Source organism: Candoia aspera, chromosome 3 (genome assembly GCF_035149785.1).
Source record: "Candoia aspera isolate rCanAsp1 chromosome 3, rCanAsp1.hap2, whole genome shotgun sequence".
In the NCBI taxonomy this organism is placed as follows: domain Eukaryota; kingdom Metazoa; phylum Chordata; class Lepidosauria; order Squamata; family Boidae; genus Candoia; species Candoia aspera.
This window is the reverse complement of record NC_086155.1, coordinates 19,827,500-19,847,192: the sequence shown is the minus strand read 5'-3', so window position 1 is coordinate 19,847,192 and position 19,693 is coordinate 19,827,500. Positions and strand designations below refer to the sequence as shown.

The window sequence follows — 19,693 nt, the reverse complement described above, 5'->3', positions numbered from 1 at the left end:
TTCTCCAAAATATCTAGAGGATGCTAGGTTGTCTATTCCCCTCCCAACCTGTTTTCAAGATTGAATGAATAAAATGAAATAGTTCATACATTAGTTATCCTGAGTTTTAGGCTGTCTAATCTTAGGATGGTTTTGACCTTAGTGCCTTGAGCCCAAATCAACACTTTGTTCATTCACTGACTGTCCTCAAAACTATGATTCGCCTCATACTATACTGAATCAAAATGTGATTTGCTTGTATGCGGCTCCATATGTTGTGAGAACTCTGCCAATTGTATTTTATTCAAACCACAGTAAAGCAAGTAGCCTTTCTATGGAGAGAAGTCTTTAAGAGAGATCCAAGAATATGCCATTCTTATATTTACTGCAGTGCTAACACTAAAAACCAGACTATCCTCTGGGTTAGAAGAGAACATGAAATAAAAAAGAATAAATGATTCTCCATGTTTAGAGGGGGATGTAGATTAACAAGTGCATTTAGACTTGTTCTCATCTCTTTTGGAAAATAGAGCACAATAAACATTTTCCATGTTTACTCTTAATCTAATACATTGTGATAAAGCCCTTCACTCTTGAACATCACCATTTTGGATCTTCATGCATTTCTATTTATTTTTGTTGTGCATAAACAATATTTAAATATTTCAAATATCTCTGCCTTGAATATTTCCTGTTACCTTTAAATGAATAATTGTAGCATCATGCATCAATAGAAGTACCATCATATATTTGTCATCTCTGTTGCCCACTCTTTACTGATGTGGCTAAGACACCTGTTCTCATCTCTGCTGTATCTCATGAAAAGCAGTTAAAAGCACTGTGATACAGTCTTCCTGCAATCAGATGTACCATGATTCTCCATTCTTGTTTGCACTCTTTGTCAGGTATTGCTGAACTATATTGCTGCTATGCCTCAGAAATCATCATGGTAGCCAAGGTTGATGGGAACTGAAATCAAATGGTATCACACATTCATCAGTCCTGTAGACTACACACTACCTCATCTAAGACTTAGTGGCTTTAGACATGACCGTTAGACCTCTAATGTTCTCACAGAGAAAAACTTTTGGTTCTGTAAGAGAAACCAACAGTGCTCTAAGTATCTTGTTGAAATCTGAGGCAGAGCTCATCACTCTTGTCCCCTTCTCATCAAGAATTAGAAATGTATTTTGAGATGCTCAGTACAAATACAAATATAGCTGAAGCTGTATGATAGTAGCCTTAGCTCTATAGCTCTAGTGCATAGTATCACATTTTACAAGAGGAGTGGGTAAGGGCATAACTAACTCAGTTACTCTTTCCTGCGTTCTTCAATATATTAGCATGAGTATACTGTGAATTAGCAATATTTTCTGCATCACATATGGAATGCAAAACTCAGAAACCCACTGGATGTTACTTCAAGCATGTGAATATGCACCATCCTTCCTTGCCTCTTTGCCAGCATGGGAGCAAAGGAGGTAATGAGAATACTGAACTGTAGCTGGGAAGGCTATCAAGAGCTAGCCTTAAAATTGTTTAAATATGACTATTTTCTCTTGATTATCTTTTGGGTTTTGAGGTATGTTTGCTCCTGTGCTAAATTCTCACTTTGTTGTTTATTTGTTTAGTTGCTTCCGACTCTTTGTGACTTCATGGACCAGCCCACGCCAGAGCTTCCTGTCGGTTGTCAACACCCCCAGCTCCCCCAGGGACGGGTCCGTCACCTCTAGAATATCATCCATCCATCTTGCCCTTGGTCGGCCCCTCTTCCTTTTGCCTTCCACTCTCCCTAGCATCAGCATCTTCTCCAGGGTGTCCTGTCTTCTCATTATGTGGCCAAAGTATTTCAGTTTTGCCTTTAATATCATTCCCTCAAGTGAGCAGTCTGGCTTTTTTTTCCTGGAGTATGGACTGGTTTGATCTTCCTGCAGTCCAAGGCAGTCTCAGAATTTTCCTCCAACACCACAGTTCCAAAGCATCTATCTTCCTTCTCTCAGCCTTCCTTATGGTCCAGCTCTCACAGCCATATGTTACTACGGGGAACACCATTGCTTTAACTATGCAGACCTTTGTTGTCAGCGTGATGTCTCTGCTCTTAACTATTTTATCAAGATTTGTCATTGCTCTTCTCCCAAGGATTAAGCGTCTTCTGATTTCCTGACTGCAGTCAGCATCTGCAGTAATCTTTGCACCTAGAAATAAAAAGTATTTCACTGCCTCTACGTTTTCTCCCTCTATTTGCCAGTTATCAATCAAGCTGGTTGCCATAATCTTGGTTTTTTTGAGGTTTAGCTGCAAGCCAGCTTTTGCACTTTCTTCTTTCACCTTCATCATATGGCTCCTCAGTTCCTCTTCGCTTTCAGCCATCAAAGTGGTATCATCTGCATATCTGAGATTGTTAATGTTTCCTCCAGCGATTTTAACTCCAGCCTTGGATTCCTCAAGCCCAGCATGCTGCATGATGTGTTCTGCGTACAAGCTGAATAGGTAGGGTGAGAGTATACAGCCCTGCCATACTCCTTTCCCAATCTTAAACCAGTCCATTGTTCTGTGGTCTGTTTTTACTGTTGCTATTTGGTCATTATACAGATTCTTCAGGAGGCATACAAGATGACTTGGTATCCCCATACCGCTAAGAACTTGCCACAATTTGTTGTGATCTACACAGTCAAAGTCTTTAGAATAGTCAATAAAACAGAAATAGATGTTTTTCTGAAATTCCCTGGCTTTTTCCATCATCCATCGGATATTGGCAATTTGGTCCCTAGTTCCTCTGCCTTTTCTAAACCTAGCTTGTGCATCTGGCAATTCTCGCTCCATGAATTGCTGAAGTCTACCTTGCAGGATCTTGAGCATTACCTTACTGGCATGTGAAATGAGTGCTACTGTTTGATAGTTTGAACATTCTTTAGTGTTTCCCTTTTTTGGTATGGGGATATAAGTTGATTTTTTCCAATCCTATGGCCATTGTTGTGTTTTCCAAATTTGCTGGCATATAGCATGCGTTACCTTGACATCATCATCTTGCAAGATTTTGAACAGTTCAGCTGGGATGCTGTCGTCTCCTGCTGCCTTGTTATTAGCAATACTTCTTAAGGCCCATTCAACCTCACTCTTCAGGATGTCTGGCTCTAGCTCACTGTAATGATTGCCTAAACCCAAATACTCAGTCTCACAAGCTCGGGCTTAAAGATAACTGATTTATTAAAGGAATAGTATGCAAATACAGAGAAAGCTGAGAATGAGCAAAAGCGCGCCAAATACAAACTTAAAAGCCTTGCTTGTGGGCAGGTCCCGCCCCGTCGCCCGTCAGGACGCTCCCCCTCCCAGGTGCTGAATGCCGTTAGACGCGCCTGGGAAAGTAACCTTGAACAGGAGCGCAAACCCAAACATGCATTCCAAGCCCTCAAAACAAGGGAGGGCAACAGAATGGAAAAACCCCGGGTGAAGGGATACGGAACAGAGAATGACATGTGAAACGTTACAATGTTAACCAGACATTAGAATGTGAACATGACACTCACTGACCACACCGTCAAAGCTATCCCCAATATTGTTATTCTTCCTATACAGGTCTTCTGTATATTCTTGCCACCTTTTCTTGATGTCTTCTTCTTCTGTTAGGTCCTTGCCATCTTTGTTTTTGATCATGCCTATTTTTGCCTGGAATTTACCTCCAATGTTTCTAATTTTCTGGAAGAGGTCTCTTGTCCTTCCTATTCTATTGTGTTCTTCCACTTCCGTGCATTGCTTGTTTAAAAATAATTCCTTATCTCTTCTGGCTAACCTCTGGAATTTTGCATTTAATTGGGCATATCTCCCCCTATCACTGTTGCCTTTTGCTTTCCTTCTTTCTTGGGCTACTTCTAGTGTCTCAGCAGACAGCCATTTTGCCTTCTTGGTTTTCTCTTTCTTTGGGATGTATTTTGTTGCCGCCTCCTGAACAATGTTGCGAACTTCTGTCCAGAGTTCTTCCGGGACCCTATCTACTAAGTCCAGTCCCTTAAATCTATTCTTCACCTCCACTGCATATTCCTTAGGAATATTAGTGAGCTCATATCTAGCTGATCTGTGGGTCTTCCCTAATCTCTTTAGTCTGATCCTAAATTGTGCAAGAAGAAGTTCATGATCTGAACTACAGTCAGCTCCAGGTCTTGTTTTTACCGACTGTATAGATGTCCGCCACCTTTGGCTGCAAAGGATGTAGTCAATCTGATTTCGGTGTTGTCCATCTGGTGAAGTCCATGTATAAAGCCGTCTCTTAGGTTGTTGGAAGAGAGTGTTTGTTCTGCAGAGTGAGTTGTCTTGGCAAAACTCTATCAGCCTATGTCCTGCTTCGTTTTGTTCTCCCAGGCCATGCTTACCTGTAATTCCAGGTGTCATTTGACTGCCCACCTTAGCATTCCAGTCTCCCGTGATGAAAATAACATCTCTTTTAGGCATGTTGTCCAGTAGGTGCTGCAGATCCTCATAGAACTGCTCTACTTCAGCTTCTTCAGCATCTGTGGTTGGGGCGTATATTTGGATCACTGTGATGCTAGATGGCTTGCCCTGAATTCGAATTGAGGTCATTCTGTCGTTTTTTGGATTGTATCCAAGCACTGCTTTAGCCACTTTTCGATTAATTATGAAGGCTACTCCATTTCTTCTGTGGTCCTCTTGTCCACAGTAGTAGATCTGGTGGTCATTTGATGTGAAGTGGCCCATTCCAGTCCATTTCAGTTCACTGACACCCAAAATGTCTATCTTTAATCTTGACATCTTGCGAATAACCACATCCAATTTGCCCTGTCTCATAGATCTTACATTCCAGGTTCCAATGGTGTGTTGATCCTTAGAACATCGGATTTGCCGTTCACCACCAGCACCGTCGGCCGCTAGCCATCCTTTCGGCTTTGAGCTAGCTGCGTCATCACGTCTGGGGCTAGTTGAACTCATCCTCTGTTCCTCCCCAGTAGCATTTTGACCATCTTCCGACCTGCGGGTCTCATCTTCCAATGGTATACCGACATATCTCTGGTTGTACTGATCCATTTAGTTTTCACGGCAAGAATACTGGGGTGGGTTGCCATTACCTTCCCCAGGGATCGCAAATAATCTGACCTCTCTGTCATGACCTCCCCGTCTTGGGTGGCCCTTCACAGTTTAGCTCATGGCATCATTGAGGTGCTCACGCTCCAGCACCACGACGAGGTAATGATCCTTTGCTGAAGAAATTCTTACTACATCTGATTATTTATTTATTTATTTATTTAGACCCTCTGTTCCTTGGAGATCCATAATAGCTGATAACAAATCGCAGAGAGATGCTGTGTCCTTGTGTGAAGTCCAGTATTATTTCTTCCAAATCGGTTTTGAAGTGTGCAGAGCCCTAATAACTATCCCATAGCTATTAACTGATAATTGAGAATATTAGTAAAATATGCACCCATCCATTCCTCCTGAAGAAGTTCAGTCTCTTAGACACTCTTTGTTTCTTCTGGATTATGTACTTGTAGGTGTCTTTTGCTTATCTTTATTTTTGTTTTGTTTTGATGCCTTTACAGTACTCTTAAGAAAGCAGCAAATGTTCCTTCAGGTACTCTTCGCATACAGTTCTTACAATCATTTCACTGCAATATTTTTCCAAGAGGTTTTGGAGTCAAAGTATTTACATAGCAATTATGCAAGGCCTATAGTTAAGGAGAGCTTTTTTCAGACAGGTTGAAAGTTAGGCAGTTGTTTCTCAAATAATAGTTTTTCTAAATTCTGTGTTTTAGACATTGTTTTTATTTTTAGTCCAGTTTCTACTCAGTCTGACCTGGGTTTGCATTCTCTTACAGCTTCTTAAATGTGACCCATGATGTATTCAATTTCACCCTTCATACCACCCTGGCCCTCACCACGAAACTAGTGCTTCCTACACCTGCCAAACCAATCCTTCCAGTGCAAACTGGTGTCCAGGCTCAACAAGAAGAACAGTCGAGTGGCATGACTATATTCTTTAGTCTCCTTGTACTAGGTAATCCCTTATTAATTACTTTTGATAGCAATCATGGAAAGATGAAGGCTGTGAAATACAATATCAGTTATAGTTCCTGACCTGTATTGTTAGTGTTGAGAAAAAGTGGAATGGAAGAGGTATTTATTTATTCTTAAGTTTCCAAGTGAGAAGGAAGCAGATGGGAACATTAGCTTTCCTCCTTCAGAATTAAAATTTGCATACCCTTTTACTCATGCATGTAAAGGAAATACCAGGGATGTTGAATTTCACATTATTAGATCAGGGGCATAAAGTGTTCTACTTATCGGAGGCCACACTTGAGATGTGGGTTTCTTTGTTACTCATTAGGATAACGGTTTGAATTAGAGGGGATTATACCTTATGAATAAATACACGCATACGTTTCCAGAAGGCTTTTGTGGTGGAGGTGGGGCAGTTAGAGGACTGCAACATTTTTCTAAGAGTTTCTGTTTCCCAAAGAATGGAAAACTGTACTGTCAATGTTCATTTTGTTGTCAGAATGGGATATGAGTAACTGCAAAAAAACAATTCAGAAATCTCATGTGGTTCATGGGTGATCCATCCCTTGTTTAATGGGTCAAATCCCCATCCAGGAGATGTTGGCAAGTGCATTTGTAGTTTGTTAAATGTTTACAGATGCTTGATCTCGTCTACCTCAAACCACTCTGTGTATGGGTCTCAGTATATTATGTTAAGATTAAACCTTCTGGAAATAGCATCATCCTGTGTTGAACAGCACGTTTAAGCTAAATGCAACTTGTGCCACTTTGGCTGTTCTAACCATTTAGCAAACCTCTGTGGCTGCATGTAAGAGTAGCTGTTGGCCACATACAAATCATGAAAATGTAAACATTTTAAGATGAAATATAATGTGTAAATGCAGTCAAAGACTGGGTTCATACTTTTGGCTCAGCCACATTGTACAAAAACAATAAATCATTGATTAGGTTTTAGTATGGTATATAGATTCAGCCAGTTGTGATTTATTGAGCAAGCTCATGTTTAAATAAACCATACCTTAACACTGTGCATATATCAGATTAGTGACTGTACCCAGGATAAGGTAAACAAATAATCTAATAGCTTGATTCTTGCGAATAGCAGGGTAATTCTAGCCAAAGCTTTATATTGGCCAATTTATTTTTATAGTAATTTTATTAAAAAATTACAATTAAAAAGATAAAAACTAATACAATATAAAAAGAAGAAAAGAATAAGAAGAAAAAATAGAAAGGAAAGAAGAAATAAGAATATAGTAAAGAAAAAGAAAAATATATAAAGAAATGACATCTCCCTTCATCACAACGAGTATAAACAATTTTAGTAACTTATCGCCTTCTCTTGAAATACAGTAAATGATCTCTTATTCCCATATCCCATTTCTTATCTATAAACAAATCCTTAAAATGAAAAACCTTGCCAAGAAACTGTAGAGACTTGTCCAGGCAGTCTCTGAAAATCGGACACGATTGAACAGGTAAAAAAAAAAAAGGTAAAATAGCTTCTCTATGTTGGCTTTATTTTTGTAAAATGAATGATGACACGGTGTAATATGTCATGTGTTGTTGTTCATCTGAGGTTGTATTTACCAAATTCTAAGACCTGCTAAGGACCAGATGATTTTTATTATGTCCTGATACGTAAAACCATAGAACTCAAAGAGGGTGTACTTCCTTTTTCACACGATTGTAAGTGTTCTTCTGGTTTAATTGTAATCTTTAGTTCCTTCTGGTTCCCTCTAGTGTCCAACCTTCAAAGTCCCATCCCATCATGTTTTTTTTTAAATTCAAAACAAAAGTATTTTCCCATAGGAAGGATTCCTATAATTAATTTCAAAATCTTATTTCAAATCCATCTGGACCCTTAGTCTGTTTGTAACTTTTCAAAATAAAAGTTCTAATCACCCTTTTGTTGTTTATCCCAAAATATTTTTTTAAGTCCTTAAACTTGTATTTAAAACTTATCGCTAAGGATTATAGGAAATTCACCCAGTGCTGTAAAACGTGTTGTTCCAAAGGTTCCTAATAGCTGAAAAGTAGTTAAGCAATTTCTGAAAGTGATTAGAAAAGGAAGTAGGTGAACCCAGTGTCCTTTGAAAAGGCACCAACTGTGGTTTGAGCAAAGATGGCTTTCCCTTGTCTCCCAGAGCTCTAAACCTGCCAGAGACTGCTGTCTTGCAGTCTCCTCATGAGGAGCAACTGTATGGAGCACTTGTGGGCAATGTCAAGTCCGGGGAAGAAATGGCAAACTGAATGCAGCTCCACTAAAAGCAGAGCTGACTACCTCGGCGGAATGAAGAGCCGGCGAGTAGACCGGCTTTTCGTATATTGGCCAATTTATAGGTTACTTTGTGGATTGTGTGAATATAGTGGTAATTTAGAAAGATTTTTTCATTTTTCCTGGAGTTTCACTATTTGCCTGCTTAAATGAGGATTTTTCCTAGTCAAAATAGAAAATTCATAGTCATGAACCTTTAATTAGAATAAAGATAGTGAACAGCATATTACTATCAGGGTCATTTTGTTCCTAACTGTACCTTACTGATTTTCAAACAAATTGAAAAGGTGGGATGAAAATATAACAACAGCAGCAACTGTTAGGGGAGGAACTATAATGACAAGAAGCTTTGGTGATGCCAACAAAGTACATCTGTAAAAGCCATTGAGGAATGGCCATTAATAGGACCAGTTCTTACATTTTAAAAATATTCTGAAGAAAGTGTAATGATTTTTGTGAGACAGGGTTAGTAAAGGTAAAGGTTTCTTTAAGTCCAGTCGTGTCTGACTCTAGGGGGCGGTGCTCATCTCCGTTTCAAAGCCGAAGAGCGGCGTTTGTCCATAGACACTTCCGTGGTCATGTGGCCAGCATGACTACACGGAACACTGTTACCTGCCCGCCGAAGCGGTACCTATTAATCTACTCGCATTGGCATGTTTTCGAACTGCTAGGTTGGCAGGAAGAGACAGGGTTAGGTCACTAAGTATCTCTGAGAGCCTGTTGGTGTTTCTGTTTCATGTTCTTGGTATACAGGAAATGAGTTTCAGTGAGTGAGTGTTTTTAACACTTTCCTGTCTTTGATAACCACAGCTTATGTGTTCTAACAAGAAAGATCCTTATAAGAATATAAATGTACTGCAAAGCTCTGTTGAGTTTTAGTGTAATTGCTTTTTTGTGCATCTCTATATGTGGATGGAAATTTATATCATTCTTTAGAACTGTTATTGTTGGGGGAACTGACTGAACAAGATTAGAACAGGATCACTGCCAATGTGAACTATGTGAGGGTCCTGAAATCAATCATCTCTGCCATAAATAGGTTACTTTGTTTTCTATATATATGTATATTTACACTGATATTCTGTATGTTTATGTAGCTTCTAGAAAACAAAATACACAGGAACTCCCTGTATAAAGTAATAGTACATAGAAGTTCCATTACAAAATCATGGAGAACTGCGTGTAGCCCATATCACCAAATCAGTGCTACAAATCCAAGTGATTTACTGATTTAATTTTGAAAGAGAATTGCTTCATTCTTTAATTCAGCACGACAGTGTGTAACCTAAGCACTTAACTATATTTTTTTACTTAAACTCTGTAACTGCTTCCACAATTCCAATCTTAAAATTAAAGGGTTTTGCACCTTCATTGCACTCAGAATGTGAAGGCATGTTTGCTTTATTTTTCCTTGAACTTTCAGTCTGAGAAAGAATTCTCTGATTTCATTTCTATGCCTGCTTCCACACTGAAGTGAAGGTGACTTCATTTTGAGTAAACAGGTCTAGGATTACAGAGTGAGCTTCTCCATAATATGCAGCTGTGTAATCCAACATTTTTGTCATAGAAAAAATTGTTCCCAGGAATGATTTTACAGATCCATTAAAACAAATCCATCAAAGTCTGGTTCTGAATTTTTTGAGAGCCCCAAGTAAGAAAATAACAAGGATGTATATTACTAACAATATGATAGAGAAATGTTTCTCTAATAATGAGAGAAAATATTTTAGCATTTTCTTTCACTAGATTTTCATAGCATCAGAGGATTTTTTCTTTTCTTTGATATATTTGCTTTATTTAATTTGCCTTTATGTGAACTAGATAACTCTGTATGTGAGATATATTCATACAGGTCTGTATATATTATCTACCTTTTGCTTTCCATTATTGTATCTGGTTGTGTTTTCACAAACATAGTTACCTTGTAAGCCTTGTTTTTCCTGAAAATCTGGTTGTCAGTTTAAATGATGGTTTATATCATCACAGCCTAGTACACTCTGGATGTGTTGGATTGCAATTTCTATTTTAACAATGCTTGATCTTTTGCAAGTGTGGGAATTATTCTGGGGAAAAAACAACTATGCTGGTTTGGAGAAGTCACCTGTATCCATCTGCAGTCCTGTGGTGATCCTAGTAAGAACTGGAACACAAATAACTGCCATTTTGTGATGGAATGTGTTCCTGAAGGAGGGGGTGATTTGGTGGATTCCTGTGCTGCAGCTGGTTCCCAGGGGGTGAACGCGTTCCAGACTGATAAGAGGCTTTGCAGCCTGGACTCTGTTGCTGGGAAGGTTAAGAGGTTCGAGGTAGCTCTGCCCTAGAGCTCTTTTGGGTTATTTCCCATAGGTTAGTTGAGTAACCTTAGTCTGGCAAGATTGATGTCAGGAAACCAGGGCAAGAACCACGCTGAGCCAATATTCCGACTCTAGTCCTTTATTGATCTCACCCTATAGACAGAATCTTGCCAGACTAAGGTTACTCAACTAACCTGTGGGAAATAACCCAGAAGGGCTCTAGGGCAGAGCTACCTTGAACCTCTTAACCCTCCCAGCAACAGAGGCTGCGAAGCCTCTTATCAGTCTGGAACGCATTCACCCGCTGGGAACCAGCCGCAGTGCAGGAATCCACCACACATTTTGAGATAACTATCTAAAAAGGTTTCTTGACCCAGAAGCTCCTCGATGTTAAATATTCAAGTATATCTTATGCTACTCTTTCTCACGGATGGGGAAGGCACTGAAGGCTTTTTTTTTAAGCAGGATAAGAGCACATTATGCACTGAATAGTTGCAAATCTTATAACTGCATTATGGAGTTATTTGGCCTAAGGAAACCAGTTTTGATGACTCCTGGATCTTTTTTAAAGGATAGGGCACTAATGGCAGTGGCCCTAAAAGAGTGCCCTATCTAAAATGTGATTATGTAGTTAAAATTAACAAGTGATTCTCCTCTCCAAAAATATAAAACGAAGTTCTTGTTGGTTTTTAGTGATGTTTTTGAATAGCTGTAAGTGCTTTGTATTTGGGTTTATATAATACTAAACCAGATTATGATTTAGTGCAGTGTGTGAAACCAGCTAATATCAGAAAGCCTAGATTTTTCTTTATAAGCTTATTAAGAAAAATGCTATGATAGTGTCTCGTGAGATGTTGTTATGTGAAACAATATAAGAAAATAAGGATTGAATATATATAGTTCATGTCTTTTTTAAACAGTCCTTTATCCTTTGTCTTTAGAGAGAATTAATGTCTGTCTGGCCTCCAGGACCAATTTAATGTTTGAAAAGCATTAAATGGAATATTTAAAGCTAAAGAAAAGGGTAGTTGATACTGTAAAAGAAACTTCTAAATAGTTATATTCATGTGCTGCAAAGATATTTTTCCTTGTTTCCTTTTCACATTTGGCATCACAAACTAAACTCTTGGCTATGGTAAGATTATTTTGACAGCAGCCAGTTCCATCTTCTCCACAACCTCCTGAGAGTGATTTTGTGCAACTACACTGATGCAACCTCTATATTAACAAGATCACAAAATCCGGCACAACAAAACTTACTCCCTGGGGCTCTACAGATGCTGGCTTGGTTGGAGGAGGGTTTGGGGGGGATTGCCTTTGGGTCAGTGTTGATCCTTGGCAACTGCCTGGATGAGTCCCTGCAGTTTTCTGGGCAAGATTTTCAGAAGTAGTTTGCCATTCTTTCTTCCTAGGGCTGAGAGAGAGGGATTGTCCCAACATCCCTCATCTGGCTTCAGGCCTAAGGCAGGACTAGAACTCCTGGTCTTCCAGTTTCTACCCTGATGCCTTAAACCACTACACCAGGCTGACAATATGCATGATTATCCCAACTCCTTCCCTCCCTCCCTGCAATTTATATGCCACTCCAGCCCAAACAGTACTCTGAATGGTATTTTTTACAGAAGCACTGTGAGCTTGTAGAAGAGACTATACTGAACTACGGAGAAAGTATGATACAGCAAAATTCTGTCCTACTACTCTGAAAAGTTTGCTGCTGTTAAAGCTCCCGAGTCAGTTGTTGAATGTAATTGATCAACTGGTAAATGGGCTGCTGGATGTTTGACTGCAGGGTGTATCTCAGCAATGACCCTTCTGTGGCAATGAGGGGGAAACTAGTAAAAAAGAATAGGACAAGATGCTGTGATTGACAGAGCATTGATAGAGCACATAACTTCCAAATTCAATCCATGATATCACTAGGTTGGGCAGGAAAAAGTCTTGTATGAAACTCAGGAGCCACTGACAGCAATGCAGACAATAGTAAGGAAGGTAGTTGTACTAGCCATCTGATTCATTATGAGGCAACTTCCTGGAAACTTTTACATAAGCAGGCTAATATACTTGATAAATTCAGTCCAAATTAAACCTGAATGGGCTGCTTTCCAAACAATGGCGAAAAAGTCTTGGAAACTTTATTCTTGATGTTACATTGTTATACTTGAGGTCCAGACTTGTGGGAAAGCATCCCACCCTCAGTATATAGAAAAAGGCCTGTATTTATTTATTTGTAAACGTATCACCTTGTATGGCTGCCCCGCTTGCCAACTGACTTATTAAAGATTAGACTTGGGCAACTTTTAAAAAAATATTGGGGTGGAGAAATAAATACCTAAATAACTTCTAAAAAGTGGGCAGAGGGGAAGAAAACAGTCAATGACATGGACAACATGGCTGCTTAGGTAACCTCTTGCTCTCCTTTGCCACTTCTTGGGTTTTTTTTTGCTTTGTTGAATGAGTGTTTCTCACTTGACTACTGTGTCACTTGTCACAGCAATATCACATGCTGTGTCCAATAATATCTTCTACAGTATTCAACACAGCCCCCATTATCTCAGCAGAGCAGGGTTGCATTTTGCCTGTGACAAGATGTTGTGGGTTGACTGCTGAATGAATGCTATTAGAGTTTTCTTGCCCAGAATTGTCTAGATTCTGTGCCAGATCTAATTTCCCCCAAATGGTCTCGATGTGTGATTTTAGGCTGTGCATCCTCTTGTGCTATGCAAGAACAACTCTGTCCATTATAGACATGTCAGTAGACGTTTTATCTCCACTGGATTGTTAACAATTCTATGTAAAACCCAAATCCAGTGGAGATAAAATGTCTACTGACATGTCTATAATGGACAGAGTTGTTCTTGAATAGCACAAGACGATGCATGGCCTAACTTTGGTAAAGTTAGATAAATATGCACGTTACTAAAATCTTAGACGAATTCATTGAACAAAAGAGACTAGGACATTCCAGCCAGGCTTTTCAAAAAGTCCTTACACAGAACTAGAACTTTTGAAAAGCCTGGCTGGAATGTCCTAGTCTCTTTTGTTCGATGAATTTGTCTAAGATTTTAGTAACGTGCATATTTATCTAACTTTACTAAATTTATTCATTAGAACACTCCCTGCTTTTTCTTTTTCTGGGGCATTTGAGGACTTTTGCAGACTTTCTTACAACCCCCCCCCTTTTTTTTTTTTTTGCTAGAATATTGGCTGCTTCTCCTTGGTTTACTGTTACTGGTTATGAGGTTGTTGTTTGTTTGACTGCTCTGCAAGTTATGAATTCCAAAACATTTTGGGATTAAATGAATGATTAATTTACTACTGTTTCTACTGTTACTTACGAAATGATCCATTTTCTGAATGTGCTGTTATAAGATGGAACTCTTTGTTAGCTAACAAAATTGACAGAGCAAAAGTAGAAAAGAGAACTATTTTGTATCTGCCAAAGATAAATAAAAGGATTAGTTTTTTGTTTGAGAAGATGTAAACTTATCAGCAAATGCCTGTTGTTATGGGATGGCCATTACCCTGTTTACCAAATAAAAAAAGCTAAAACCCAGAGGAGAATTTGATCTCAAATCTGGAGAGCATATCTCCTGGAAGTTAACTTCCTCCAAAAACCAGTATTTACCTCCTGATAAATGTGATTAGGATGGAGTGTAATTTATTTCAGTAAAATGCAGTGCTTGGCTGCCCTTTTCTATCCTAGGATGTTCTCTGGATAAAAGAACTGTTCATGTTTTGGGCATTTTTTCCAGTTTATTGGGAGAAAAAGTGACTTCTCCTTTGATTGTGTTATGGATATAGTTACTTATGCCATTATTACAATACCTTTAAGCACCTGCTATGCTGCATAATTAACAAAATATAAAACTGTTTGACCGGATGGCATGCTTATTGTTTATCTTCACATAAAAATGCTTTTCTGAAAGTTGATTCTGAATCTTGATTCATTTTTCTCACTCATGTACCAAATGCAGATTTGAATCAAGTGTTTCTTGTTTGATAGAAGAATCAACTGTATCAATCTGTATCAGAATCAAATGTATCCCAAGTACACCATAAAAATAAATGTCTGAGGTATAGTGCTAAGAGGGCAACGTTTGCAGGTAAAAATACTTCATTTTACTGAATAAAATTATTTACTGAGAATTTTCCTATTTCAAGAAAATGTTATAATTGCAAAATAAAAAGTAAAAATAATTGAAGTCAATAATACTTCACAATGTGAAGTACAAGTAACTACAGGAGGGGGTGGGAAGTTCCTGATTGATTCCCTGGTTTTTAATAGGTAAAACAAACAGTGTCATTTACATATATATATAACATACTGTAATTGTAACAGCCTTTATCATGACTTGTGAAATACTTGCAACAGAAATTTTAGAGAACCTGTTGTAACATAAAAAACACAATGCTACATGTACAGGGGTAATTACAACATTTTGTAACTATATGAGTTGGATAGACAAAATAGTTTCACAAAGTAGGTGCTTGCCTATGTTACTTGTGTTGTTTATCATTGTTCAGTTGTTAAGATTTGTTACCACATATCTTCAGGGAAGTGAGTGAATAACGTTCATATTGTTACACATACCCAACAGACAAAAGTATTAAGAAATATTGGGTAGAGGCATTTCATAGTGTTCAGTGAGGGAAGATAATTAATTCAGTGGGGAAATTCTCAGAAGCATCAGTTTAAAGCTTAAGCTTAAAGTATACAGTTTTTAAAATTTTAATGCAAATATTTATAGAAAAGAAAGTAGACCAGGTAGCAGATGACCTTACAACTGATCTGACATTTGGTTTCCTTATGATTCCTAATATGAAGGACAGAGGACAATAGTTACAGTCTGCCAAATTAAAAAAGAAGGCAGAATAATGGTGATGCTAAAAATGCTAAAAGCACACCAAAAAATTGAATGTAAATGACACAGGGTTAGGGACGCTAGGTTGCATGTTTGGCAAGGTTGCCTATTTCCCCCCCCCCCAAAAAAGAGGTCTATTTGGATGGTAGAGACCATGCTGGAGAAGAGCATCTAGAAACAGGTGTTTTTATGATTCATTATGTGCACCATGGCAGTTACTTTGCTACAAAACCTCCAGCATATTCTCATAATAACAAATGTCCCTACTGTCTAAAAAGATTGGCTACTTCTGACTTGTATATATCATTGATTTCAGTGATAGTACTTCATGCTTACATGGAAGCAAATGTGCTGTACTGGCTTATTAATTAAAAATGTAACACATTGCAAGAATTTACACAGTTTTTATAGTTTGATTCATGGCTTTGGATCCTGGGACTTCTTGTATAAATGGAAGATGTGTGCTGTTGATTCTACCCCCCAACAGCTAACGTCCCCTCCCCCAATAGCTATTTGCCCTTCCCTGCACATCTCATTGAGAACTGTTCTAGAATGTTCCTAGAAGTGGCTTTCTCTAAGCATAGGGCTGTTGTGTGAAAGAATTCTTTGGATCAAAGCTATCAGTGTTTCTTCTGTCCAAAACTGACAGAAGTTGACAATGACTATGTTACTGTACTTTTGACCAGAACTCACAGAAAACGTTTCTGTAAGCCCATATAAAACATTAAAAATTACTGTTTATCATTTAACTAACTGGCTCTGTTTCAGGAATGTTCAACTTTTTTCAAGCTTCATATTTATTTTAAATTCAAAGGATAATTGCACAGTTTGTTTGATCAAGTACTTTGTTGTTAAATGTCCCTAAATGTTGTCTGCTTTCTCTTCAGCTATCTGCATCATATTGGTGCACTTATTGATAAGATACAGACTACATTTCTTGCCAGAGAGTGTTGCTGTTGTTTCTCTAGGTGAGTACTGATAGTAGAAGGAAAATATATATTTATGTTCTGTTTAAATAAATGACAGCTGTTGATTATCTTTAAGTCCAGATTGTAGCATAATCCAATGCTTGCTTTTTGTTATTTGCCTATATAATGCATTTCCTTTATACGATTCAGGACAGTGTAAGTAGCTGCTCCCCCTCCCTCTTATCTGCAGAAAAAGCCTGTGAAGTTTATTAGTATGAAGGGGAGAGCTGATATGACTGATTCCAAGTCAATCACTGAGTATCATGGCTGAACAAGGATTTTAACCTACAGTCCTCAGGTTGAAGGTACTTTAACGATGATGATTGAACAAATTTGTTGTAAGAGAGAGAGTGAAAGATGAAGATTATTATTGTGCTAGGAAAAATGGCAGTATCCAAAACCCTCTCTGTAGATCTGGCACTGCTGTTAGCAGTTTTAGCATCTCCACTGCCTCTGGAGCTCCAGAATCAGAGCTGTGAAAGATACAATCCTGGGCAAAGGATTGCTGAGACTCAGTTTTACCCTGCCTAATACATGACTGATACTTTGAAAGCTTTCACAGGAGCTTTCATAGGACTCTAGCCGCCCAGCGTCACTTTTATAGTGAGATGGGTGGTGTATAAATTTCACCTCCACCACCACCACCACCATCATCATCATCATCATCATCATCATCATCATCTTGCTTTGCTAGTTTAGAATAGGGTAGGATGGAAGAGCACCTCCCCGGCTGAGTCTGAGCTGTTATATTGGCCTATAACTCCCATTATCATCAGCCAATGTGGCTATTTGCTAAATTACTGTGCATGATGGAAGGTATTGACCAACAGATATGGAGATAACCAGATGGGGCTTGGCTGGACTTTGAGAACCCTAAGACTAGTAGCAAATAGAGAGCCACCTGTTTATGGATTATGGTTGTTGTTTTAGCCATTGAGCAATTTGGTCCTTTAAATATATGAACAGCTGTGCTACATTTCTAGGGCATCAGCAGGAACAAGCGTATAATCTGATAACTTGCATCATAAATAGTATGTATACTCACATTTAGAGGGAGGCACACAGCGTTCTTATGAATAGAATTTGTAGGGTGAGCTAAACAATTTATGATGTGATTAACTTGTGGTCTTCTCCCCCGCCCTTCATGATTAGGTAAATATAAATTCTGTTAAGTTGAACTCAACTCCTCATGCCTAGCTGGATGTTTTTTGGACTTCAAGGCTAGCTTGCAGTCTGGAATTTCCTGATGGTCTCCCATCCAAGTACAATTATACCCAACCCTATTTAGCTTACAAGCCCAGACAGGATAGCTAGGTACTACCACTTACTGAAGGTGAAGATACTTTGAGTCAATCTTGGCTTCTGGGGACTCCATGGATACTCTGTTTTTCTTGGTAGCAGTATAGAAGTGATTTGTATTGCTGTCTTCTGATAAAGAGAAATGAGCAAGCATTAAAAACCACTGCCATTACTGGAGAAGGTAGAAACCTGGTGCTCTGTGGGAGTAGTGGCTGTGACCAGTATTAACAGGGCACCATGCCAGCACATGGGGAATAATACTCTCCAAAGCTAACCACAGTACAGGTTTTCCTGGGTCAGAAGAGGATTTCCAAGTGTCAGTAATATATTTTTTAAATTATCTGAGTCCAGTGCGGTTTGGAAAATCATCATCATCATCATCATCATCATCATCTATTAAATTTATATGCTGCCAACTCCCAGCGACTCTGGGCAGATTACAATTTTTAAAACATTTTTAAAAAATAGAGAACAATACAAAAACCATGAAAATGGTACAAGACAAGGGAACAACAATGGCAAAGAAAATAAACCCAGAGGGGAACAGGAAGGAAGACAGGGGCATCAATTGTCCTCTCCAAAGACCCTTTATTCAGGACTTTCTAGAAACAAGATAGTACAAGAAAATCCACTAAGGAACCTACAGCAACTTACAAGAAACATTGTACATTATCTATGATACTTTCATATTCAGAATAGCATCAGGTTTAAACAGTGCCTGCCCCTCTTTTTTTCTGTTGCTGCCCTGGGTGTGAATCTGGAATAGGGTAGCTGCTCCTCTAAGGTGAGAGCCCAAAGGAGTAGTAGCCCCGAGGAAGTAATGTTGTGGAAGGATCTCTCCTCTTGGAGGAGTGAGAGACTTGGAGGTGAGTGTAGACCTATGGGAAGGATGTCATTGGGGAGTGGTGCCAGAGGGAGAATCCATGGTTCCCCTTCTGGGAGTAACAAAAATTAGATAGGAGGGTAAGCTGGAGAATAGAATAGCAACAGGTGCCTGTGGATTGCTTAGCAGGGGCAAGTGTGTATGTGAAAAGTTGGGTGTGGGAATGTATGACAGGAGGCAGTGGATAGGCCATTATGGGGGAAGCAGGATGGGAAATGTGGTGCTTATTCTCTGTTGTGGTTAGGGTAGACTCTGCTACCATTACATGGATACATTGTTGGTTGAACAATTGTACTCAATGGGTGTAGGTCAGTGGTTCCATGTCTAGCTTGTGGGTGCACCCTGTCCTTTATTAAGCTCAGACTGGAGAGACATTCTGACATACTGTAGTTGTTAATATGCCATGCCCTTAGACTAGAGGTTCCTTGAATCCTCCTGCCACAGGGGGCAAGATTTGTAGTATATATTCCTGTGCTATTTTTGTTATTTATTGAGACAGTGTATGACTGTCTCAATGAGAATGAAGTTGGCCATGGATTGTCTCCTGTTGGCCAGTAAGTAGCAAAAATACCATTTGTGGAAAGTGTTGTGTGGAATGCCACAGGATTCTCTTCTAGGCCCTATGCTGTTTAACATACTTATAAAGGCTTAGAAAATTATGACACAAAGATAGGGGGATAGAAGCAAAGGATAGTACCAAGTTTCAAAAGGATTTTGAAAAGCTGGAACGGTGAGCAAAACCACATGAAATTATTTTCAACAGAGACAAATACAGTGCCCTACATGTGCATAGGAAAAATCAGTCACATAAATATAGAATGGAATGTGAATCATACTGAGCAGAAGTACATGCGAAAGGATCTGGGTGTCTTGTTGGATCACAAGCTGAACACGAGGCAACATTGTGATCCACAGAAAGGGCAACTGCAGTCAAAAACTACATCAACTGAAGTATGGTATCAAGATCAAGAGAAGTCGTCCTTCCTCTTCATTGGTCAGACTGCACTTAGAATACTGCAGCATTCCTGGGCACTTCATCTAGAAAAGTCAATGACAACTGGAATGTGTCCAGATGATGAGGACCTGAAAGGAAACACTTAGAAAGCGTAATTGATAGTGTTCGT

General features: G+C 38.9%; 1 protein-coding gene across 1 annotated transcript in view; it reads left to right on the top strand.

Annotated features, from left to right (window-relative positions):
• Nucleotides 1-19,693, top strand: part of SLC9A8 (solute carrier family 9 member A8) — a 73,641-nt gene that overhangs the window by 1,458 nt on the left and 52,490 nt on the right. The window contains exons 2-3 of the mRNA XM_063297076.1: nt 5,805-5,983; nt 16,307-16,387. Coding sequence (XP_063153146.1) covers nt 5,805-5,983; nt 16,307-16,387 — 260 coding nt within the window. The remainder of the gene's footprint in view (nt 1-5,804; nt 5,984-16,306; nt 16,388-19,693) is intronic.